This window comes from Pteronotus mesoamericanus, unplaced genomic scaffold (genome assembly GCF_021234165.1).
Source record: "Pteronotus mesoamericanus isolate MK-2021 breed Mesoamerican mustached bat unplaced genomic scaffold, CSHL_Meso_final contig_173, whole genome shotgun sequence".
Classification (NCBI taxonomy): Eukaryota; Metazoa; Chordata; class Mammalia; order Chiroptera; family Mormoopidae; genus Pteronotus; species Pteronotus mesoamericanus.
In genome coordinates, this window is record NW_026555072.1 from 8,689,747 (window position 1) to 8,709,354 (window position 19,608).

The 19,608-nt window shown below is 39.8% G+C and overlaps 1 protein-coding gene across 6 annotated transcripts in view; it reads left to right on the top strand.

The window, feature by feature from the left end:
* The first annotated feature begins 3,762 nt into the window (after positions 1 to 3,762).
* Positions 3,763 to 19,608, top strand: part of CASK (calcium/calmodulin dependent serine protein kinase) — a 387,224-nt gene continuing 371,378 nt past the window's right edge. For all 6 annotated transcript variants that reach the window (XM_054566530.1, XM_054566532.1, XM_054566531.1 and 3 more), the window contains exon 1: positions 3,763 to 4,370. In XM_054566530.1, coding sequence (XP_054422505.1) covers positions 4,312 to 4,370 — 59 coding nt within the window. In that variant the 5' untranslated portion in view covers positions 3,763 to 4,311. The remainder of the gene's footprint in view (positions 4,371 to 19,608) is intronic.

The following is a 19,608-nucleotide window of genomic DNA, read 5'->3' on the forward strand; positions in this document are numbered from 1 at the left end:
ATATAAAATAAACCATTTGCAACATGATATTGGAATATAAGTCTAGTATCTGTGACTTTTTCTGGAGCAATTGATGGTGTCTTTCATTTGAGCTTAGAGCACCCTACTTATACCAAAATGAAAAACTTTGCTCCAGTTTAAGACAGTGTCATTCTTAATTTTACTCAGTAATTCAGCAATAATTTATATGCTCAAACAATCACAGCTAAAGGATGAAGCTCAAACTTGAATTGCCTAAATTAACCCTCCACGCTAACCTCTGTATTGTACTCATGCTAATATTTCTCTAAAGTGTATTTTCCTCTCTTACATCTGTGTCACTTTGAAACTAAGTGAGAGCACAACAACCTGAGAATGTCAATGCAATTGTGAGGAAGTCCAATACTTCAAAGTCACTGAAGATTTTAACTGACACCTGGGAATCAAGTTTGTTTAGCATCAACACCACCTTCATGTGTTCATGTGGTTCTGAATTTTTAGAAGGCCTACCAATTATACACTCAAGGAATATTTACATTATGATGAAGGTACAGAATTATTTCATTGATAATTTTCCTAGTATTAGAAATACTGCTGAGTGGTTATCAAAGCCCATTCTCCACCTGCTTCTCCCTTGCTCACCTTCAGAGAGAAGGCAGGAAAAGTCAGCTATGTATGTTCCCGGCTTCCCTTGCAGGTGAGGGTTGCCATGTGACTCTGTTCTGGCAGTGACACGGGATAGGATATTTTCTTTCCCTAATAAGAGGAAGCAAAACAGCCTTGCATATCTTGTCTTCCTGATTCCTGCCTTTGAATGTAGTTTGATGTTGTGACAACCGTCTTGTGATAAAGGAGCAACAAGCCTGAGAATAGGAAGCTAACATATCAAGTACAGGAAAGTAGAAAGAAAGAACCTAGGTCACTGAAGACACTGTTGAGTAGCTGATCCAGTGTTAGTAACTATCCACCTCCAGACTCCTTGCTCTATATGAAACATAAACCCCTAATTTGTTTAAACCACTGTTACTGAGTATTCAGTTATTAACATCTGGAAAAAAATCTAACTGATGCACCCAATTACTTTAACATTTTATTTGTGGAAACTGAAACAGAGCTAAATTATTGATACCTGATCATTTATACTTATGCTTAATTGTTGGAAGAGCATTCGATTTTTGGAAGAAACCCAGAGAAGAATTCTCTTCTTTTAAAAGTTTTGGTCATTTTAATTCCAGAAGCAGAGAGAAGCCACCTCTAGTCACAATGCATGGTACAAGTTCTGAAGGACGTGTATTGGGATAACTTCTTTATGACTAAATACCACACTGGGAGCTGGGAAGTCTAGGTTCATACTAGATGTTCAGCTAAATATGTGATCATGAGCATATAGTCATCTCCGAATTCATTTCCTCACTTGCTGTACCATTTGTAGGATGCTTTCTTTGAAAATAACAGAGAACTCAACTCAAAATGGCTTAAAAAATAAGGAAATTTATTTCCTTATATGACAGGAAAGTGTAGAAAGTCGGCTAAATGAGAGATTGATAATGTCATTGAAGATATCTCCACCCTGCTGCTCCTTGGTTCCACTTTTATCTTAGGTCTGACAACCCTCGTGGCTGCCTGATGTCTAATGGCAGCAATTGAGGCTGTATACACCCTTTTATTCAAGGTAAGGGCGGTGGTTGGGAGTTGAGGGATTGGGGAGAAAGCATATTTCCCACTCAAGGGAGGAAAAATCCTGAGTATTGTGTTGATGGGAAGACCTTGAACCACTAAAGGTCGGTGACCAAGGAATGCAAAGAGCTGATTGTTATGCCAATTATTGTGGCAAGAGGGTTGCATTTATTAGTTTAATTAATCAGGGCTCATCTCTCCAGGTGAGATGGTTACAATCCCACCTCAAACCCAGAGTGGCTACCTCATGGTGGAGGGGTGGAATGGCTTTTGAGAGAGCAACCACCACATTCCCCACATCTGTAAGTGAATGAGCTAGACTGGCTGACCTCTAAGGCTCTTTCCAGGTCTAAACGGGTGGTAATTCCCTGAGCAGAGTGCAAACGTATCTTTGTAGTCGTCTTTTTTATTCAAATCCACTTTCTTTTAAAATCGTCCTTTTCTACCTCTGAACATAGACCTTGTGGAAAATAACTCCAAAATGAAGTCGACAAACCTTGGCACAGCTTGGACTGGAGCTGGAGAGAGGAAGTAAAGGTAACAAGGTGGTTTGTGAGGGTCACCGTGCACTTCAGGGCAGAATGGAATGATGTCTTATTCAATAGGCACCAGGTGGACATGCTAACTTGGGGTGAGTGACTTAGAACCGTGGGACCATCAATGGAGGGGATATTTCTCAGGCTCTAAAGCTCCCTTCTCTAGAAAATACACAAGCTCTTTAGGAAAAGAGGAAAACCTTCACATAAAATTATATTTTCCCTCTGATTTGCATTTTTAAAAGGTTTAGTACTCAAATCCTTAACACTGGCAAATATCTCAGCCTCTTGAGGGAGTGGTCAAGGGTTTGCACAAAACGTTTCTTAATAGAAAATAGGCCCTGGGTCTCCACCCACCCCATTCACTTTGTTAGGTATTATCTTTCTCTCTTTTTTAATTACCGCACTGAGAATTTTACCAGATGATTTCTAGAAGCTTACTTATGAACTAATTGGGTACTTCTGCTGTGCAGAGAAACAAAGACTTTTTTTATTGGTCCTCAACTGAGGCATATACCTGGCTGATGGCGTTGGCTCATTCCGCACATGCTCAGTCAAACAAAAATTTTCATTTTGAATACAACCTACTACAGCGACAACACCCAGAACCTCACTCCTTGTCTGACCCTGTGCATACTCCTTCTAGTTGTATTTTTATCCTGAATTGTCTTAGTCTTATAGGGAGTAGAGCAGAGTAGGTCCTGTGGCCTTGGTCGGGGCGGGAGGCGTATATATAAAGGGGCTTAAAGTCTCTGTCTGTCTCTGCCTTCCTGACCTCTCTAAGATGTTTGTAGCTGGAGCAGGGGCTGGATAATTTGTTGAGTTTGGGCGGAATGCGGGAGAAGCTGTCTCTATAAATTGTCGTTTGTTGTTGCACACCTTCCTGGACAGTTTTTGTTTGGTCCCTTACTTGTAGGGAGACAACCCCTCTTTCTCCAGCCTTCGTTTTCAGTAAAGAATGGCAGTGGCACTAAAAGCATCTGCCGCCTACCACGGTCTGGAGTGACAACCTCTCCACCTTTCTTCTAGCTTTCCCATTCATTAGGACTCCGTGCCAGCAAAAACTGGTAAAGGCTTCCTGCGGTTACAAAAGAAGTGGATGGGGAGCGGCCAGTGTTCCGAGCCTTTCACTCCACAAAGCCGAAAACGTGCGTTCGGTTGTGGACCTTTTGTCTCGGCCCCTTCCGCGATTTGGTCGCGGAGGTGACGACCCCAACTAGCCCCCACCAACACAGCTGCCGCCCGCGATGCCCGCGGGCCTACTCCCCACCCCTTCAAAAATCCCTAGCGCCCGCCCGTTCGCCGTGACGTGTCAGGCGGCGCACGCATGCGCCGCTCAGCCCTGTTCCCTTTCCCTGGGCCACTTGCCTCCCGACGGGCTGGAGTGGGCGGGGCCTGTGGGTCTGGAGGCCGCGCGGCTGTAGCGGGAGGAGGGCGTGTGTGCGCGAGGTTAGCGAGCTAGTCCGTGGCTCAGGCGGAGGAGGAGGAGCTGAAGGCAGTAGCCGCGGCTCCCGCCTGCACAGAGAACCAGTCCTGCGAAGCCTCCTCCCACTCCCAGGCGGGCGGCGGCGGCGGCGGCGGGAGGAGGAGAAGGAGGAGGGAGCGTCTCTGCCGCCGCCTCCTGGTCCCCAGCGCCGATCTGCCGCCGCCACCTCCCTCAGCGGCGATCCTCCCTCCATGGTCCTGCAGCGGCCCCCCCTGTAGCCCGAGCTGCCCCGCGCCGCACCATAGCCAGCCTCGGCAGAGGGAGCGGTCGCGGCCTCGCGGCCCCCGGGGGCTGACGAGCGGAGAGTGCGGCGCCGCGCGGTCCCCGAGGATCCGCACGCCGGGCAGCGCGGCCCGAGCAGCGTGAGGAGCAGCGGGCGGGCGGGCGGGCGGCGCCGGGCCCGGGCCGCCCTCACTCCTGTGCCCCGGCCCCGCCGCCCGCGCCGGGGCGGTCGCCCTCAGAGGAAGGCGCCGCAGTTTCTGGGCCTTGCAGCCCTACACGAGCGTCCTCACCACCGAGGGCTCGCGGGTCCTGAGGGGAGAAGGCGAGCCAGAGACCGGGCACCGAGCTCTTTAGCGCCCCCACCCCCGTTTTCGGAGCCCTCCACGCTGCGGCCGCTGTCCCCTCCGGACCATGGCCGACGACGACGTGCTGTTCGAGGATGTGTACGAGCTGTGCGAGGTGATCGGCAAGTGAGTCTCCACGCGAGGGAGCGGGAGTGTGGGAAAATGCATTTCAGCGATGTCCAGGTCCTCCCACACCCATACCCACTCGGGGCCTGACCCCTGCCCTCCACCCCTCCCCCGCCCTCGTCCACCTCACCCCAGAGTATTTATAGACGTGTACCTGGACCTCCTGTCGGATGGGAGTCTGGGGGGTTCCCAGCGATCGGTGGAGGCCAACGAGCCGAGAACAGCCACCCCATGAGGCGTGAGGCCGGCAGAAATCTGCTGTCTGCATTTTATCTGACGGTTGCACAGGGACGTGGCCGAACCGATTTTATAGTTGCTTCCTGGGAACAGTTGGGGTTATTGTTACCTTGCGTGTACCATAGGCCATTAACAAAAAGCAGCTTGCATTTCTTTTGCTGGTGTGGAGAAAAAGAGAAAAGAACGTCCAGGGTTTTTAATTGTGGGGTGTGTGTCTATTGTGCAGGATATTAGATAGATGCCTTTGTGTTCACCCTATGCCCGTATTGGAGGGGGTCATTTAAAATGGGGTGTGTTCAGTTTCAGCAAATTCTTCACCAGGTGTACACGGACGTGGAATGAGTTGGGGGGATTTGAATTTTTAATGCTTCGTTACGCAATGACTGTTAAATCAGTGTTCGAGGCTTCCCTCGACTGTTGTTGGGATGGTGGTTAGCGTGGTAGAGCCGTCTGCTTTGAGTCACTGGGCTAGTCTAGAATATAGAACTGACAGTCCAAATGCTCATCCTTTCATCTGTGTTGTACAATTACACTAGGGAAAAGCAGGGAATCAGATTAATCACAGTGCTGATTGAGAATTAAATCTGCAGTTCCTCATCTAATTGTCCATTCCTTAAATCTGTTTTGAATAGTTTCCTTTTCATTCTTGTCAAACAGTATTCCAAGTGTACAATCCTGCTAATTTGCTTGTGAGGGAAATGCTGGCAATCTGAAGTTGATTTCCTAGTTCAGTGTGTATTCTGTGGCTTTCGAAGTTAAGGAGATAAGATTTAAGAGCAATTTTAGATTATTTATAAATTGCTACATAGCTATTGAAACATTTTACCTCTTTTTGGAAGTGGCGCTTTATTGTCTATTTTAAGGTCCCCAGTTGGGAAATGAAACCAAGACCTTAGAGCAGTTGGCTCTTTCTCTTTTAAGTTGTCTGCAGTGCTGGATTTCAATTTGTTTAAGTGCTGATAACTCATTTGTCCCCTCCCATGTTAAGGTATAATACTGTTGCCTCACATGGTGATTGTGGGTAGACCTTGCTACACACTTTCCTCAGACTGAATTAATAAAGCGACATGTTACTCCTTGCCCCTATTGTTTGTTACATGACCAGCCTGCCTACTAGAAGGATATCCAAATGTGCCCCTGGTGAAGTGATTGTGGAAGTGCTCTAGAGCAGCGCTGTCCAAAAGATACAGAATGCAAGCCATATATGTAATTTTACATGTAAATTTTCTCATAGCCACATTCAAAAAATTAAAAACAAATAGGTGCAATTAATTTTTAAAAATATTTTACTTAACCCCATAGATTCAGACTATTATCATTTGAACATGTAACCAGTATAGAAATTATTGAGATATTTTACAGCCTTTCTTTCATACTTAGTCTTTGAAATCCAATGTATATTTTACACTAGCAATACATCTCAATTCTGACACTAAGCCAAATTTTCATAGGAAATACTTGATCTGTATTTAGGTTTCATAAAATTTGCATTTGTAATAGTAGATTCACATACCCAAGTTTTTCCAAGCATACCTAAAAGTTTTCCAATAATGGAGTCAAATATCTCTTTCTAAATTTAAATTTAAATTAATTAAAACTAAATAAGATTAAAAATTCAGTTCCTCAGTTGGACTAGCCACATTTAAAGTGCTCAATTGCCATATGTGAATAGCACAATCCTAGAGAGGCAAATATACATTAAAAAAATTTCCTTGGTTCTTTCATTCTTTACACCCATTAAAGGTGAATTAGGTGTTTCCCCAAAGCCCCCAAATGATTATGTGCGTGTCAGGGGGAGGGGTGAATGTTGTTTGTTATGTCTTAGTTATATTTCATTTAAATGATCCAGCAATGTCATAATTTGGAACTGTGAGATTAAAATGTTAATAATATTGTGATGACAAAATATAGCCATCATTGAATCTGTGTTAGTTACTAGTCTGATTCCTTAAGGTCTGGAAGAGTTATGATACTGCTCTTTGGTTATCTAAAAGGAGTGATCAGCTTCACATTAGCAAAGTAAATATCCTGCTGACTTATATTTGATAGAATATTGTCAGAAAACACCTGGTAGGACTAAATTAATCCCTTCTGTTGCTTCAGAGCTGCATAAGGAGGGAGAGCAAGCTAATTTTGAGGTGATAGGCACTCTATGGCTACACTAACTACTGTGAACGTGAAATCTCATTCATATCCTACAAAATCTGGCTTAGTCAGTACCATTCGTGTCACTCCATGAAATAACAAATTCAGGGTAGCTTTCGTGGTAAAGAATGCAATGATGGTATTCCTTGCCCTGTGTAAGAGTTGAAGGTTTCTCTGGTAAATTGTGTCAGCATATATTGATCTGGAAATTGAAATTCACTTGAGATTTTCTTGCAGGGACCTTGACAGCGTACATTTTAACTTATAATTTGTTCAACTTCAGCTTTAAACAGAGAGGCCTTGAAGATGTTCATTTGTACTAAAAAGCTTTTTTAAATGTTTTATCCAGGTTCTCTGGAATTGTGACTTTCACCTTATGCCAAGTTAGTATCACAAGTTAGTTTTAATCCCTAGGTCTTAATAAATTCAAATTTTCACTAAGGTACTTTATTTTTTATTGAATTTGTTCGGCTGACATTGGTTAATAAAACCATATAGGTTTCAGGTGTACAACTCAATAAAACAACATCTGCATACTGCATTGTGCACCCAAAGTCAAGTGGCTTTCTGTCCCTATTTATTCCCCATTGCCCACATCTACCTCACCCCCAACCCCACTTTCCCTCTGGCTACCACCATGCTGTTGTTCATGTGTATGTGTCATATATACAGATTTCATTTTTCAAGAACAGCTGACTAATCAGTCCCTCCCCTACCTCAGTATTCCCATCCACTATCTTCAAAGGAATTATGTGCCTTATTCCTTATGAATATTGAAAGAATGCTGTCTCTTTTTAAAAAATTTAAACTCTTGCCATGTTTCTTATTTTTTGAGGTCATACAAAAAGCTCCTTTGAATGCCTATTTTTTCCATAACATTTTGCTACAGAACATCTTTCAAGCAAGTGGAACAAATCTCCAATGATGGGACCTTACCGTAGTCCCAAAACTTTGTCTTAGCAAATATAGCAATTACTGGAAAGGAAAGGTATTATACAAATATAGGTAATTGGCTAATTTTTATCATGATCATTTACTGTATCTTCTGCAAATTTATAGTTTTATAGATAAGTGTATAATTGATAATATTACATGAAGGACATTTTATGATTCATCCAAATTAAAACATAAAAATGACTACCTTCATTGTACAACAGTTCTGTGAAAGAGAAGAGCAAAATGCACACAGTTTTCACCCTGTGTAGGCTGAACACTTGCCTGGGTATTCAGTAACCTGTAACTTCTGACTTTGCTGCTTTGGTAGGACACATACTAAAATTGGAATGCTGTAGCATGACCCCGGCTCAAGGATGACATGTAAGGCATGCTGTATTTGCTTACACCTCAAGAGCACTTATCATATTTAATTACGGATACTTATTTATGGGTCTCTCTACCTAGTTAATAGGGAGCTTCTTGAGGGCAGGGGACCTATCTTGCATATCATTCTCCATTACTTAACACAGTGCCTGCAATGTAACAGTTGTTCATTAGCTATATAATGAATTGAGTAGTTTTAATAAAATCTCATTAAAAGGCAAAAAGCCTATTTTTCAACCTCAGAGCAATTATTGTCCCAAAAGGCTATATTAGTTTAAAGTAGTAGTTCTCCACGTGACTGCATACTAGAATTACCAGGGGAGCTTTTTAGAAAGATCAATTGCCATGCCCCTGTGTCAGAGCAATGAAATCAGAATCTCTGGGAATGGGTTCTGGTCATTGATAATTTTTTTTAACATTCTCTAAATGATTCTAATATGCAGCTACAATTGAGAGTCATTGGTTTGTGTATGTAATATTTTGGGACTGGCTTTTCAGAGGCTTAGGGTTTTTAAAAAATTGAATGAACATTTTTGGTGGAGATGTTGAAGCCAAAAGAACAAAACATGGATTTTATTTTCTCTGCGCTGTGTTTCTGAGCCTTGTTGTATAAGAATTTTGTTTCAACCTGGGTTTGGCTTTGATTTCTTGAGTTTTTTAAGATTCACATTGATTCATGACACTCATCTCATGATAGCATGGTGATTGTCTGATGTTTGCAACAACACAGAACAAGGATTGCTTCAGTAACAGTTGATGATGGCTATCCACTAGAATGACTAAATTTAATAATAAGAAAATTATCAATTTAAAATGGATTGTGTTTGCACATACACTCACTTGAAAGTATGCTTGAGTTGCTTATATACTCTAAAGTCCATACATGTCGTTCCAATAATGCTACTTAGGAGAATTGAGTTAAATGCAACCTTTATGTAAATACTGGATTAATAATATGTAAATATGTAACTTAACATAGAGAAAAATTCAGCTTTACTATTTTTACTAATTACTGTGACTTTCACTTATATCAATTGGCCCACCGATTTGGTTTTCTAGTATCACGGTGGTGGCGGGGGGGATATTACATTATGTTGGAACATCTTTCCTGGGAATTTTATTTAGACATTGTAAGTAAACTAGCTTTTAATGTTAGGAAAAAGTCAGTCAAGTGTGAGCCTGAAGGAACTGTGAATTGTCCATAAATGAGTAGCAATTCCATAATGAAGTTCTTGATCAAATAACAATCATGTAACAAGGTAAAAGAAACACAATCACAAACCAACCTGCTAGTGGCCCAGAAGGATCCAAGCTATGGAGGTTTAACTGAAGTTCCACAAAGGAAAACCTGTTAAACGTAGGGTGTGGATTCCTAGACACTGCAGGCCTTATTGGGAGTCGGTAAGGAGTATTCATCCTGATGATGGTGTTTGATTCTGGGACCATTTTAGATGGAACTGAGTTACTCAGTTGCTTTTCTGCATTTGCACAACCTTCTCTGAGTCTTGTCATGTCCACATTTTACAGACTGCCTTAGGACTTGGAGTTTCTGGAAGTATGGTTTGCACGCTGCCTTTATAAATACTTACTGTGACTCCCTTACCTTCCATGACTGTGACGTGCTTCTACGTCTTTGACATGTACAGTTCGCTCCTCTCGGTTTTTTCCCCCTATATCTGCAACAGTTTCACCTGGAAAACTATCTCTAATGTTCCTTAAATTGTGTTCCTGGATATTTACTTTAAATTGAACGTTCTCTTGCCATCTCCGGTTGTAGCTCAACTCAGTAAATTAAAGGCGTAGCTGTCTTTTTAAAATTGTTCCTGAGTTAGTGCATTTTTGTAAATGTTTTCACATTTTAAATGTGGCAGAAGCACTGTTCAAAGGAACTTTGACATAAGATTGTTTAAAAGAAAAAAAATTTGCACTAGCTGGTGTGGCTTAGTGAATTGAACGCTGGCCAGTGAACTGAAAGGTTGCCGGTTCCATTCCCAGTCACGTCACATGCCTGGGTTGTAGGCCAGGCCCCCAGTTGGTGGTGTGCAAGAGATATCGATGTTTCTCCCTCTCTTTTTCCCTCCCTTCCTCTCTCTCTAAAAAGATAAATAAATAAAACTTAAAAAGTAAAAGGAATCTTTATAACAATGCCTACTTCATAAGGGGAATTGACATGTATGCTTTCACGGGTCAGGTGTTTGACATGTATTATCTCCTTTACTTGTTCCCATTTTACAGAAGAAACCTGAGATTCAAAGATGTGTGAGTAACTTGCCCAAGATCACATGGAATTTTAACTGGTGCTAAAATCCGCTTATTTCATACTGTATTGGGTTTCCTTAAAATAAGGCACATGTCTTCAGAGTTTACTTATTGCAAATTTTAGCTGTTGAACTTTCTAGTTAAACTTCTTACCTCCTCAGTAGAGGTTCCATACTACTATTCATTGTTTCATCAATTTTGGTTGTTTTTTTTTTCTTTTTAATGAAATATCAGCTTTTGTCACAAAACTAGTAAGTCTATGCATTCTTTAGTGATGGAAATATAGAATCTTGGTCATCCATCCAAAATATAATTTGTTTTGGAATGTTTTCTACTCCCTTTCTCTTAAACATTTTTTAAAGATTTTATTTTATTTTTTTATTTTTGGAGAGAGGGGAAGGGAAGGAGAAAGAGAGGGAGAGAAACATCCATGTGTGGTTGCCTCTTGTGCACCCCTACTGGGGACCTGGCCTGCAACCTAGGCGTGTGCCCTGACTGGGAATCGAAACAGCAACCCTTTGGTTCACAGGCCGACACTCAAGCCCTTAGCCACACCAGCCACCCTTCTACCCCTTTTATAATCCAAGTTTTTCCTTCCAGTTCTCCTGCCCCAACAGACAGAATGGTTGATTAATTATGCCTAATTGCCAAACCGGATGTAATGAGGTTTCAGAGATAGGTGTTTGTTGGGAGTGGAGTAGGATGGTTTCCACAGGGTAGTTATTGCTATGTCCTGTTATAAAATTACTGGAATTGATTTCTTTTCCTTTCAGTGTTGCTGGTCATATTTGCCTTGCTTCTTTGCATTGTTGGTTAGGTTCCACTTATAGGTGAGATCATATGGTATTTAAAAAGTAAATAAATTAATTAAAAAAAAATTACTGGAATTGTTCTCTCTGACTCTGAAAACTGTATGATGAACCGCAGCTATTGAGTTGTGAGCACCTCAGCTGTTGACCAGCACTGTACACCTAAATAATCAAGTGACTGAATTACTGCTGCAGAGCAGGTACCTGACCCCAGCCAATAAGCTGTTGGGGTGTGCAGCTCTCACATTTCGGTTTTATTTTTTTAGTTGCAACTGACAGTGCAGACTCTAAAACCACCAACTGTAGCTCTGGATTTATGCTGCAGGGTTCAAGGTGTTGTATGACCTGCTCTCGATCTGTTCTCTCCTGGGACTACCCAGTCTCTTGGTATCCCCTCTTTCAACTGAGTAAAATGTAATTACCCTAATGGCTATTTCGGTACTGTTGTATGATTGGTCGACGAGCCCAAGTCAGTATAGGTAGAGTCTCTCTTTGGCTTTCTGTATGAGGAAGATTTCATTTCTAAAGCAATTTGACTCTTTTTCTATTACTTTCTCTTTATCAATTAGCTAGTTTTTATTAAATAAATTATAAAAATGACAAAAATATAGGTGATATAAAGGTAAATTGCAAGTCTCTCCATTCTTATACCATCTATAGCCTCATTCTCCAGATGTAACCGCTGTCCAGTTCTTGTATACCTTTGTAATGTTTCTGTTTAAAAAACAGAGTGGGGTCATATTAGTAAACTATACTAAAATACTCATTTTCAATTGAAAAATAGTATATTTGATGACTTTTCATTATCCATCTATGTACCTAACTCTGTTTTGTCTTAAACTGCTTCCCAGTAGTCCATGCTGTGGGTAGGTACTTAAACTTTGAATTGAGCACAAGCCTATTTCTGGAAATGCCTGACTGGTGTTTGGATGAGAGATCTGGAATGACAGTGATGATTTGGGAATCATTTGTGTGGAAGTGAAACTATAAGTGAATGAGTTCTTGGAGATTAACTGAGCTGGGGAGTGTAGTTTGGAGTATAACTCACAGTGTTAGAAGAATCAGGATAGCTTGGCCTCACAGAAGTTTCAAGGTAGTAGGGATCAGTAATAATGTAAAATGCCAGCACACTTTGACTGAGGACCAAGAAAAGGCTTGTCTATAAGAGAGAAACTTTTAGAGCGTCTATCAAAATGAATGTAATGTTTAATATTCATTTCTTGGTATGACTGAAAAGCAAGGATCTGGCTTCATTTCTGTGGATGTTGGTAATAGTACTTTATCTCTGTGAATCTTTTTCCTCACCAACATATTTAGGTTAAAAAAGGAGTATATTGTTTTTTTCAATATAATTGTGTTTTGCAGATTGTGATGGCTGGCTTTTAGGTTAAAACCATTTGGTTTTCCTAAGGCTAGGTCTTTATGATTCCAGAGCTTGGTGCATAACTTTCAAGTAAATGGAAACCTTAAATGAAATGCGAAAGAACATTTTAGATTCTTTATTTTTTTTGATATTTGTCAAACCTTGTTATCTTCTTTAATTCTTCCCCTATAGGGAACAGAATTCTTCCTTGCCTCAAGGTTTTTGGTCCCAGTTGAATACGTGCGTAGTACTTTTCTCCCCTTTCACATCCCTCCTTCCCTCCCTGCAACTAAATTTATTCATTGGCTTTTTTTTTAGTTTTCCACATCCATTCTCAATAAGAATTTATTGTAACTAAGCCAATTTTTTTTTGTATCTAAGTGCATATTATTTAACTTCAGCATCTTGTGTCTCTTACGGGGCTGTTGCACATTCTTTTTTTTTGATATTTTTTATTTCTTTTAATATACTTTCTTTTGCTTTGTTACTGGTGTTTTGAATATCTGAACCATTTACAGATAGGAATGATGACTGCCCCCTCTCTTTTGGTGTACTTTAATAATATAAATATATACCCTGTTGAGTCTGTATTAGGCTTTTAACTTTAACCCTGATTTTAGAGTATTTTGGTGTGTTTTAATATATAATGAAAGTATTACCATTTAACCATAAGTAGATTTAATGTTTTATTAAAACACTCTAGAATCTACATGTTATTCAATTTCAGAGGTCTCTAGCCCTGCTATAATATGTAGATTACTGTTATACCACTGCTGTTTTATAGGAAACTTCATAGATTTTTGGCTTTTCTGCTTGCCCTTGGTATGTACTTTCCTCTAAACATATGGATCAGAATTGTTTTGTAGCTTGTAAGTCAGCCCCCTACAATGTGATCCGGTAACCTTTGGGCACAGTGTAGCCATTTTCTCCTTATTTATAGAAGGAATGATAGCTCCTTCATAAGCCATTTGCATAGATTAGTGATAATAAAGTACAGCATAAGTATTTTTTATTTCTAGAATGTCCCTGAGATACTCAAATTAATTTTGGCAGCTATGTAGATAAGTTTCAACAATTTCCAAATGTGCACTTTCTCAGTGTTTAAACACAGGCTGTATTACATAGAAGATACCATGAAATGAACATTCTTTTCTACCCCATGCATGAAATTGTTAGTGGTAACATTTGTTTGTTCCTTTATGCATTTATTTCTAGCTATGTAGCCCTGAGCAAATTAGTTAACTTCTCTGAGCCTCAGTTTCTTTATCTGTAAAATCAGGGTGATACTTGAGGGAGTGTCGTGTGGATTGAATAACATGATCTATAGAAAATGTCTAAACGTTGTTATTTTAATTGCTATTAATATTATTTACCAAATACTTGAGTTATCTAGTCTCAAGAATCTCTCTGTCAATGGGAGAAGTTGACAAATAGTTCATATCTAATCTAATTATATTGTAAGTCCTATTAAGGCCAGGGCCATATCTGACTTGTTCATCTAGTATCCTCAGCATAACTCAGTAACTGACCTAAGGTAAGTACTCAATAGTTGTTGAAGGAGTGTGTTAAGTGAGCAATCCATAGACTATGGCCACCTAGTAGAAGGAAGTTGGGGAAACCTTTACAGAGGATGTGAGGCTTAAATGATTCGTTGGCCTTCTTCTTGGGTAACTCATTTAATCTTTTAGACCTGTTTCCTAATTTAGAAAAATGAGTACAGGAATATAGATAGAGAAAAATAAAGAAATCTTAAGAAAGTTATAAAATGTTTATTCTATTTTATTTTTAATTAACCTTATTTTTATAACAGCTTTGGGTTCACAGCTCCTATTGTTAGTTAGCTTTAGTGACACAGGAAATATATATGAGATTCAAGTAATAAATATAAAGTTAAAGTTTTCAGGGACAATTTTAGGAATTCTTTGATTTTTTTTTCATTTGGTTCTCAACTTCTGTGACTTGAGTGCTCATTATAGGTTGGAGAAGGTGTTAAATTTTTTATATGTTCCTAATTTAACCTTGGCCACAACCTTCCCTTTGAGACAATCACTCCACCCCATTTTACAGATGAGAAAACTGAGGGGGAAAAAAAGATCAGTAATTTACCCTGGGCAGAGTGCAATAATAAATGGCAGCATGGGGGTTCACACCTGGATATGTGTAATCCAGCTAAAAACCTGTTCTGCAATACTGTTTTACTGCTTGTCATTTAGTATAAGCAGAGACTGATGGTTTTTTAAGGTATTCTTAAATAAAAGACTTTAATATTCCAACTTTGTATGTTTTAGCAGATTAATATAATGCCTTTTTTGGTAACAGTCTTGAGATATAATTCACATACCATACGATTCAGCCATTTGAAGTGTACAATTCAGTGGTTTTTAGTATATTCACAGAGTTATGCAGCCATCACCACAATAAATTTTTGAACATTTTCATTACCCCAAAAAGAAACCCTATATACTCCCATCCCTCCCCAATCTTTACAGAGTCTCTTTCTACAGGTATTCCCTATTTTGGATATTTCATATAAGTCGAAAGACCACAATATGTGGTCTTTCGTGACAGTTTTTTCCTAAACATAATGTTTTCAAAGTTCATTAATGTTGTAGATGTATCTGTACTTCACTCCGTTTTAAGGCTCAATAATATTCCATTGTGTGGGCATACCGCATTTGTTGACCAGTTGATGGGCCATTTGGATACTTTTCACCTTTTGGCTATTATAAATAATCCTGCTATGGACATTCATGTACCAGTTTTTGTGTGGACATAAGTTTTTCATCTGGGTCTTTACCTACGAGTGAAATTGCTTGGTCAAATTATTGTAACTTTTTGAGGAATGGCACACTGTTTTCCAAAGTGGCCATGCCACTTTATATTTCCACCTGCAGTGTATGGGGATTTGAATGCTTTTTAGTCAGGTGAGTACTATCAGAGTTTGCCTGTAGAGTCTGTTCAACACATAAACGGGACATAAATTAAAGCAAATTTTATGAGTTGTTGGCCAACCTTTTATCTCGTGGGCATATTTCTAGTGATTTTCCACAATTCTAGGTATTGTAGATGAAGAGTTGACAAACTATCTGTAAACTAAGAGTAAATATTTTAGGTTTTGTGGGCCATATAGTGTTCGTCACGGCTGTTCAACTCTGCTGTTGTAGCATGAAGATAGCCGTACAAGAACAAGTGAGTGTGGTTGTATTCCAGTAAAACTTTATTTACAAAAATAGGCGGTGGGCTAGATTTGACCCTTGGACTACAGTTTGCTGATTCCATTGTAGCTTAAAAATGAAAATGGAGCTTATTGTCCAGTTTTCATTCTTGTTTACCCTCAAGGTTGGGAAGTTCTTTCAGTGGTCTGAATAGCCCCATAGTGAGTAGGTTGTTTCTGCAAAATGTAAAAACATTGAGACTGGCTCACTGAACTTCTTTCATGGTTATATAGGGAAATGCTATACATTTAGTATTTTTTCTTTCTTTTTTTTAAAAAACTCCTTTGAGTTTTCTTTATGACCCTGGGTTAAAGAAAGAAAATCAAAATTTCTCTAAGTTGCCCTGGCTGGTGCCGCTCAGTGGATTGAGGGCCAGCCTGTGAACAAAAGGTTCTCTGGTTCGATTCCCAGTTGAGGCATGTGCCTGGGTTGCGGGCCAGGTCCCCAGTGAGGGGCATGCTAGAAGCAATCACACATTGATGTTTCCCTCTCTTTCTCCCTTCCTTCCCTTCTCTCTAGAAATAAATAAATAAAATCTTTAAAAAAATTGTTCTAAGTTGACTGGAGGCAATATAAATGTGGAGTTCCCAAAAAAAATTATTTCCTTCATTCTACCTTTTTGCCTGTAGAATGGATGAAAATTGAGCTGAGAACAAACTACAGATTATCAGAAATTAATAATTACTTAAAATATTGGCTTTATTAAAGTTAGGGGGAAAATCACTAGCTGTCCATCCCTAACTGGAGAGTGTCATCTGTCTATTTTATGACTTCAACAAGAACCCCTGATAGAGTCCTTGTTTGGGATTAGGGGAGTGTGTGTGTGTGTGTGTGTGTCTGTGTGTGTGTGTGTGTGTGTAAAAACTTTCAAAAAGTAAAAAACTTTCAGATTCTGTTTTATGTCTAATGTCCATTTACTCAATATATTTTATGGTAGTAGACACATACTATTTGAGTGCTTTTAAAAATTGTCATTGCTTATGTACATAGGAAAGAGTATTTTTGAGAGAGACATAGAAGCTGTTTATTATTTTTTCAATTATTTACTTAGTTATTGTATTGATTATGCTATTACAGTTGTTTCATTATTTTTCTCCCCATCCATCCTGTACCCTTCTTCCCTCCAGCATCCCCCACACCTTACTTCATGTCCATGGCTTGTTCATATAAGTTCTTTGGCTTCTCCATTTCCAATACTATTCTTAACCTCCCCCCAGTCTATTTTGTACCTACCAATTATGCTTTTTATTCCCTGTACCTTTTCCCCCGTTCTCCCGCTGATAACCCTCCATGTGACCTCCATTTCTGTGATTCTGTTCCTATTCTAGTTGTTTGCTTAATTTGTGTTTTTGTTTTTAGGTTCAGTTGTTGATAGTTGTGAGTTATCATTTTACCATTCATAGTTTTGAGCTGCTTCTTTTTCTGAGATAAGTCCCTTTAACATTTCATATAATAAAGACTTGGTGATGATGAACTCTTTTAACTTCACCTTGTATGGGAAGTGCTTTAATCTGCCCTTCCATTCTAAATGATAGCTTTGCTGGATAGAGTAATCTTGGATGTAGGTCCTTGCCTTTCATGACTTTGAAAACTCTTTGCAGCCCCTTCTTGCATGCTAGGTTTCTTTTGAGAAATCAGCTGATAGTCTTATGGGAACTCCTTTGTAGGTAATTTCCTCCTTTTCTCTTACTGCTTTTAAAATTCTCTCCTTACTTTTAATCTTGGGAAACTTAGTTATGATGTGTCTTGGCGTGTTCCTCTTTGGGTTCAGCTTCTTTGGGACTCTTTGAGCTCCTTGGACTTGTAAGTCTCTTTCCCTCACCAGATTGGGGAAATTTTCTTTCATTATTTTTTCAAATAAGTTTTCACTTTCTTGCTCTTCCTCTTCTCCTTATGACACCCCTATGATTTGGATGTTGGAACATTTAAAGTTGTCCCAGAGGTTCCTAACCATCTCCTCTTTTTTTTTTTTTTTAGTTCTTGTTTCTTCATTCTCTTCCAGTTGAATGTTTATTTCTTCTTTTTTTCCAGATCGTTGATTTGAGTCCAGTTTTCCTTCCCTTCACTGTTAGTTCCCTGTATATTTTTCTTTATTTCAGTCTTTATAGCCTTCACTTCTTACTTTACTTTGTGGCCGTACTCAATCATTTCTGTGAGTATCCTGATTTTCCAGTGTTTTGAACGCTGCATCTGATAGGTTGGCTGTCTTCTTGTTGCTTAGTTCTTTTTCTTGAGTTTTGACCTGTTGTTTCATTTAGGCCATATTTCTTTGTCTCAGCACACCTGTTATGTTGTGAAGGGCAGAGCCTTAGGTATTCACCAGAGACGGGCAACTCACTTCGCTGGGTTGTGGCACTGTATGGGGAGAGGGGGTCAGAGAGGAAACAATACTGCTTGCTCGGCTCTTGCCTGATTTCAAGAAACTGGCAGTTCCTCCCACTGCAACAACCCCCACAGATTTTTACAGCCAGAGGTTCTGAGGCTTTCTTTTGACCATTCTAGAACCCTGGGTTGCGCGGTCTGTCTCACTTCCCAGTTGTTCTGGTTTATCCACATGTAAGTGTGTGACTGCCCTGTCCCCCAGCTCCCAACTTGCTGCGTGTCCTGTCCACCCTGGCTGCCTGTCTCCACCCCTCTTACTAGTCTGGATGAATGTTTCTCCTTTAACTCCTTGGTTGTTGGACTTCCATACAGTTCGATTTTCTGGCAGTTCTGGGTTTTTTTAATTGGTTGCTTCCTTCCTTTGGTTGTACAAGGAGGTGAAGCATATCTACCTACACCTCTGTCTTGGCTGAAACTCTGTAATTCTGTTTATTTATTTATTTGTTTGTTTGTTTATTATGAATTTGTTTATTGATTTTAGAGAGAGGGAAGGGAGTGAGAAAGAGAAAGAGAGAAACATCGATGTGAGAGCAAAACATTGATTGGTTGCCTCTCCTACATGCCCAGACCGGGGACCAACCTGCAACCAAGGCATGTGCCCTGAATGGATATTGAACTGAGCCACACAGGTCAGAGCTATTTCTTTTTTCTTTTTTCCTCCCATTTTTAAAAAAGGTTTTTTAAAGATTTTATTTGTTTACTTTTAGAGAGAGGGGAAGGGAGGGAGAAAGAGAGGTAGGGAAACATCAGTGTGTGCTTGCCTTTCATGAGCCCCCAACTGGGGACCTGGCCCACAACCCAGCCATGTGCCTTGACTGCAAAGCGAACCGGTGACCTTGAGGTTCGCAGGCTGGTACTCAATCCTCTGAGCCACACCAGCCAGGGTTTTTCTCCCCCCCATTTAAAAATTTTTCTTCAATTACTCTTGAAATACATTATCATATTAGTTTCAGGGGTACACCCCAGTAATTAGACATTACTTAATTTACATAGTTATTACAGTATTATTAGCTATATTCCCTATGCTCTACTTCACATTCCCATGATTATTCTGTAATAAGCAATTTGTACTTCTTAATCCCTTCAACCTTTTTCACCCAGCCACCAACCGCCACTCCCATCTGGTAGTCATCATAATGTTCTCCGTATCTGTGAGTCTGTTTCTGTTCTGTTTGTTTGTTTTTCATGGTTTTTTTTAACTCAATTGTTGATAGATAGGTATTTATTACCATTTTATTATTTATCTCTTTTCCTTCTTCTTAAAGGAGAACTTTTAATATTTCATATAATACTGGTTTGGTGGTTTTGAACTCCTTTAGCTTTTTGGTGTGTGGTAAGATTTTTATATGTCCTTCGATTCTAAATGATAGCTTTGCTGGGTAGAGTAATCTTGGTTTTAGGTCATTCCTTTTCATCACATTGAATACTTCTTGCCACTCCCTTCTGGCCTGAAAGGTTTATTTTGAGAAATCATTTCACAGTCATATGAGAGCTCCCTTCTAGGTAAC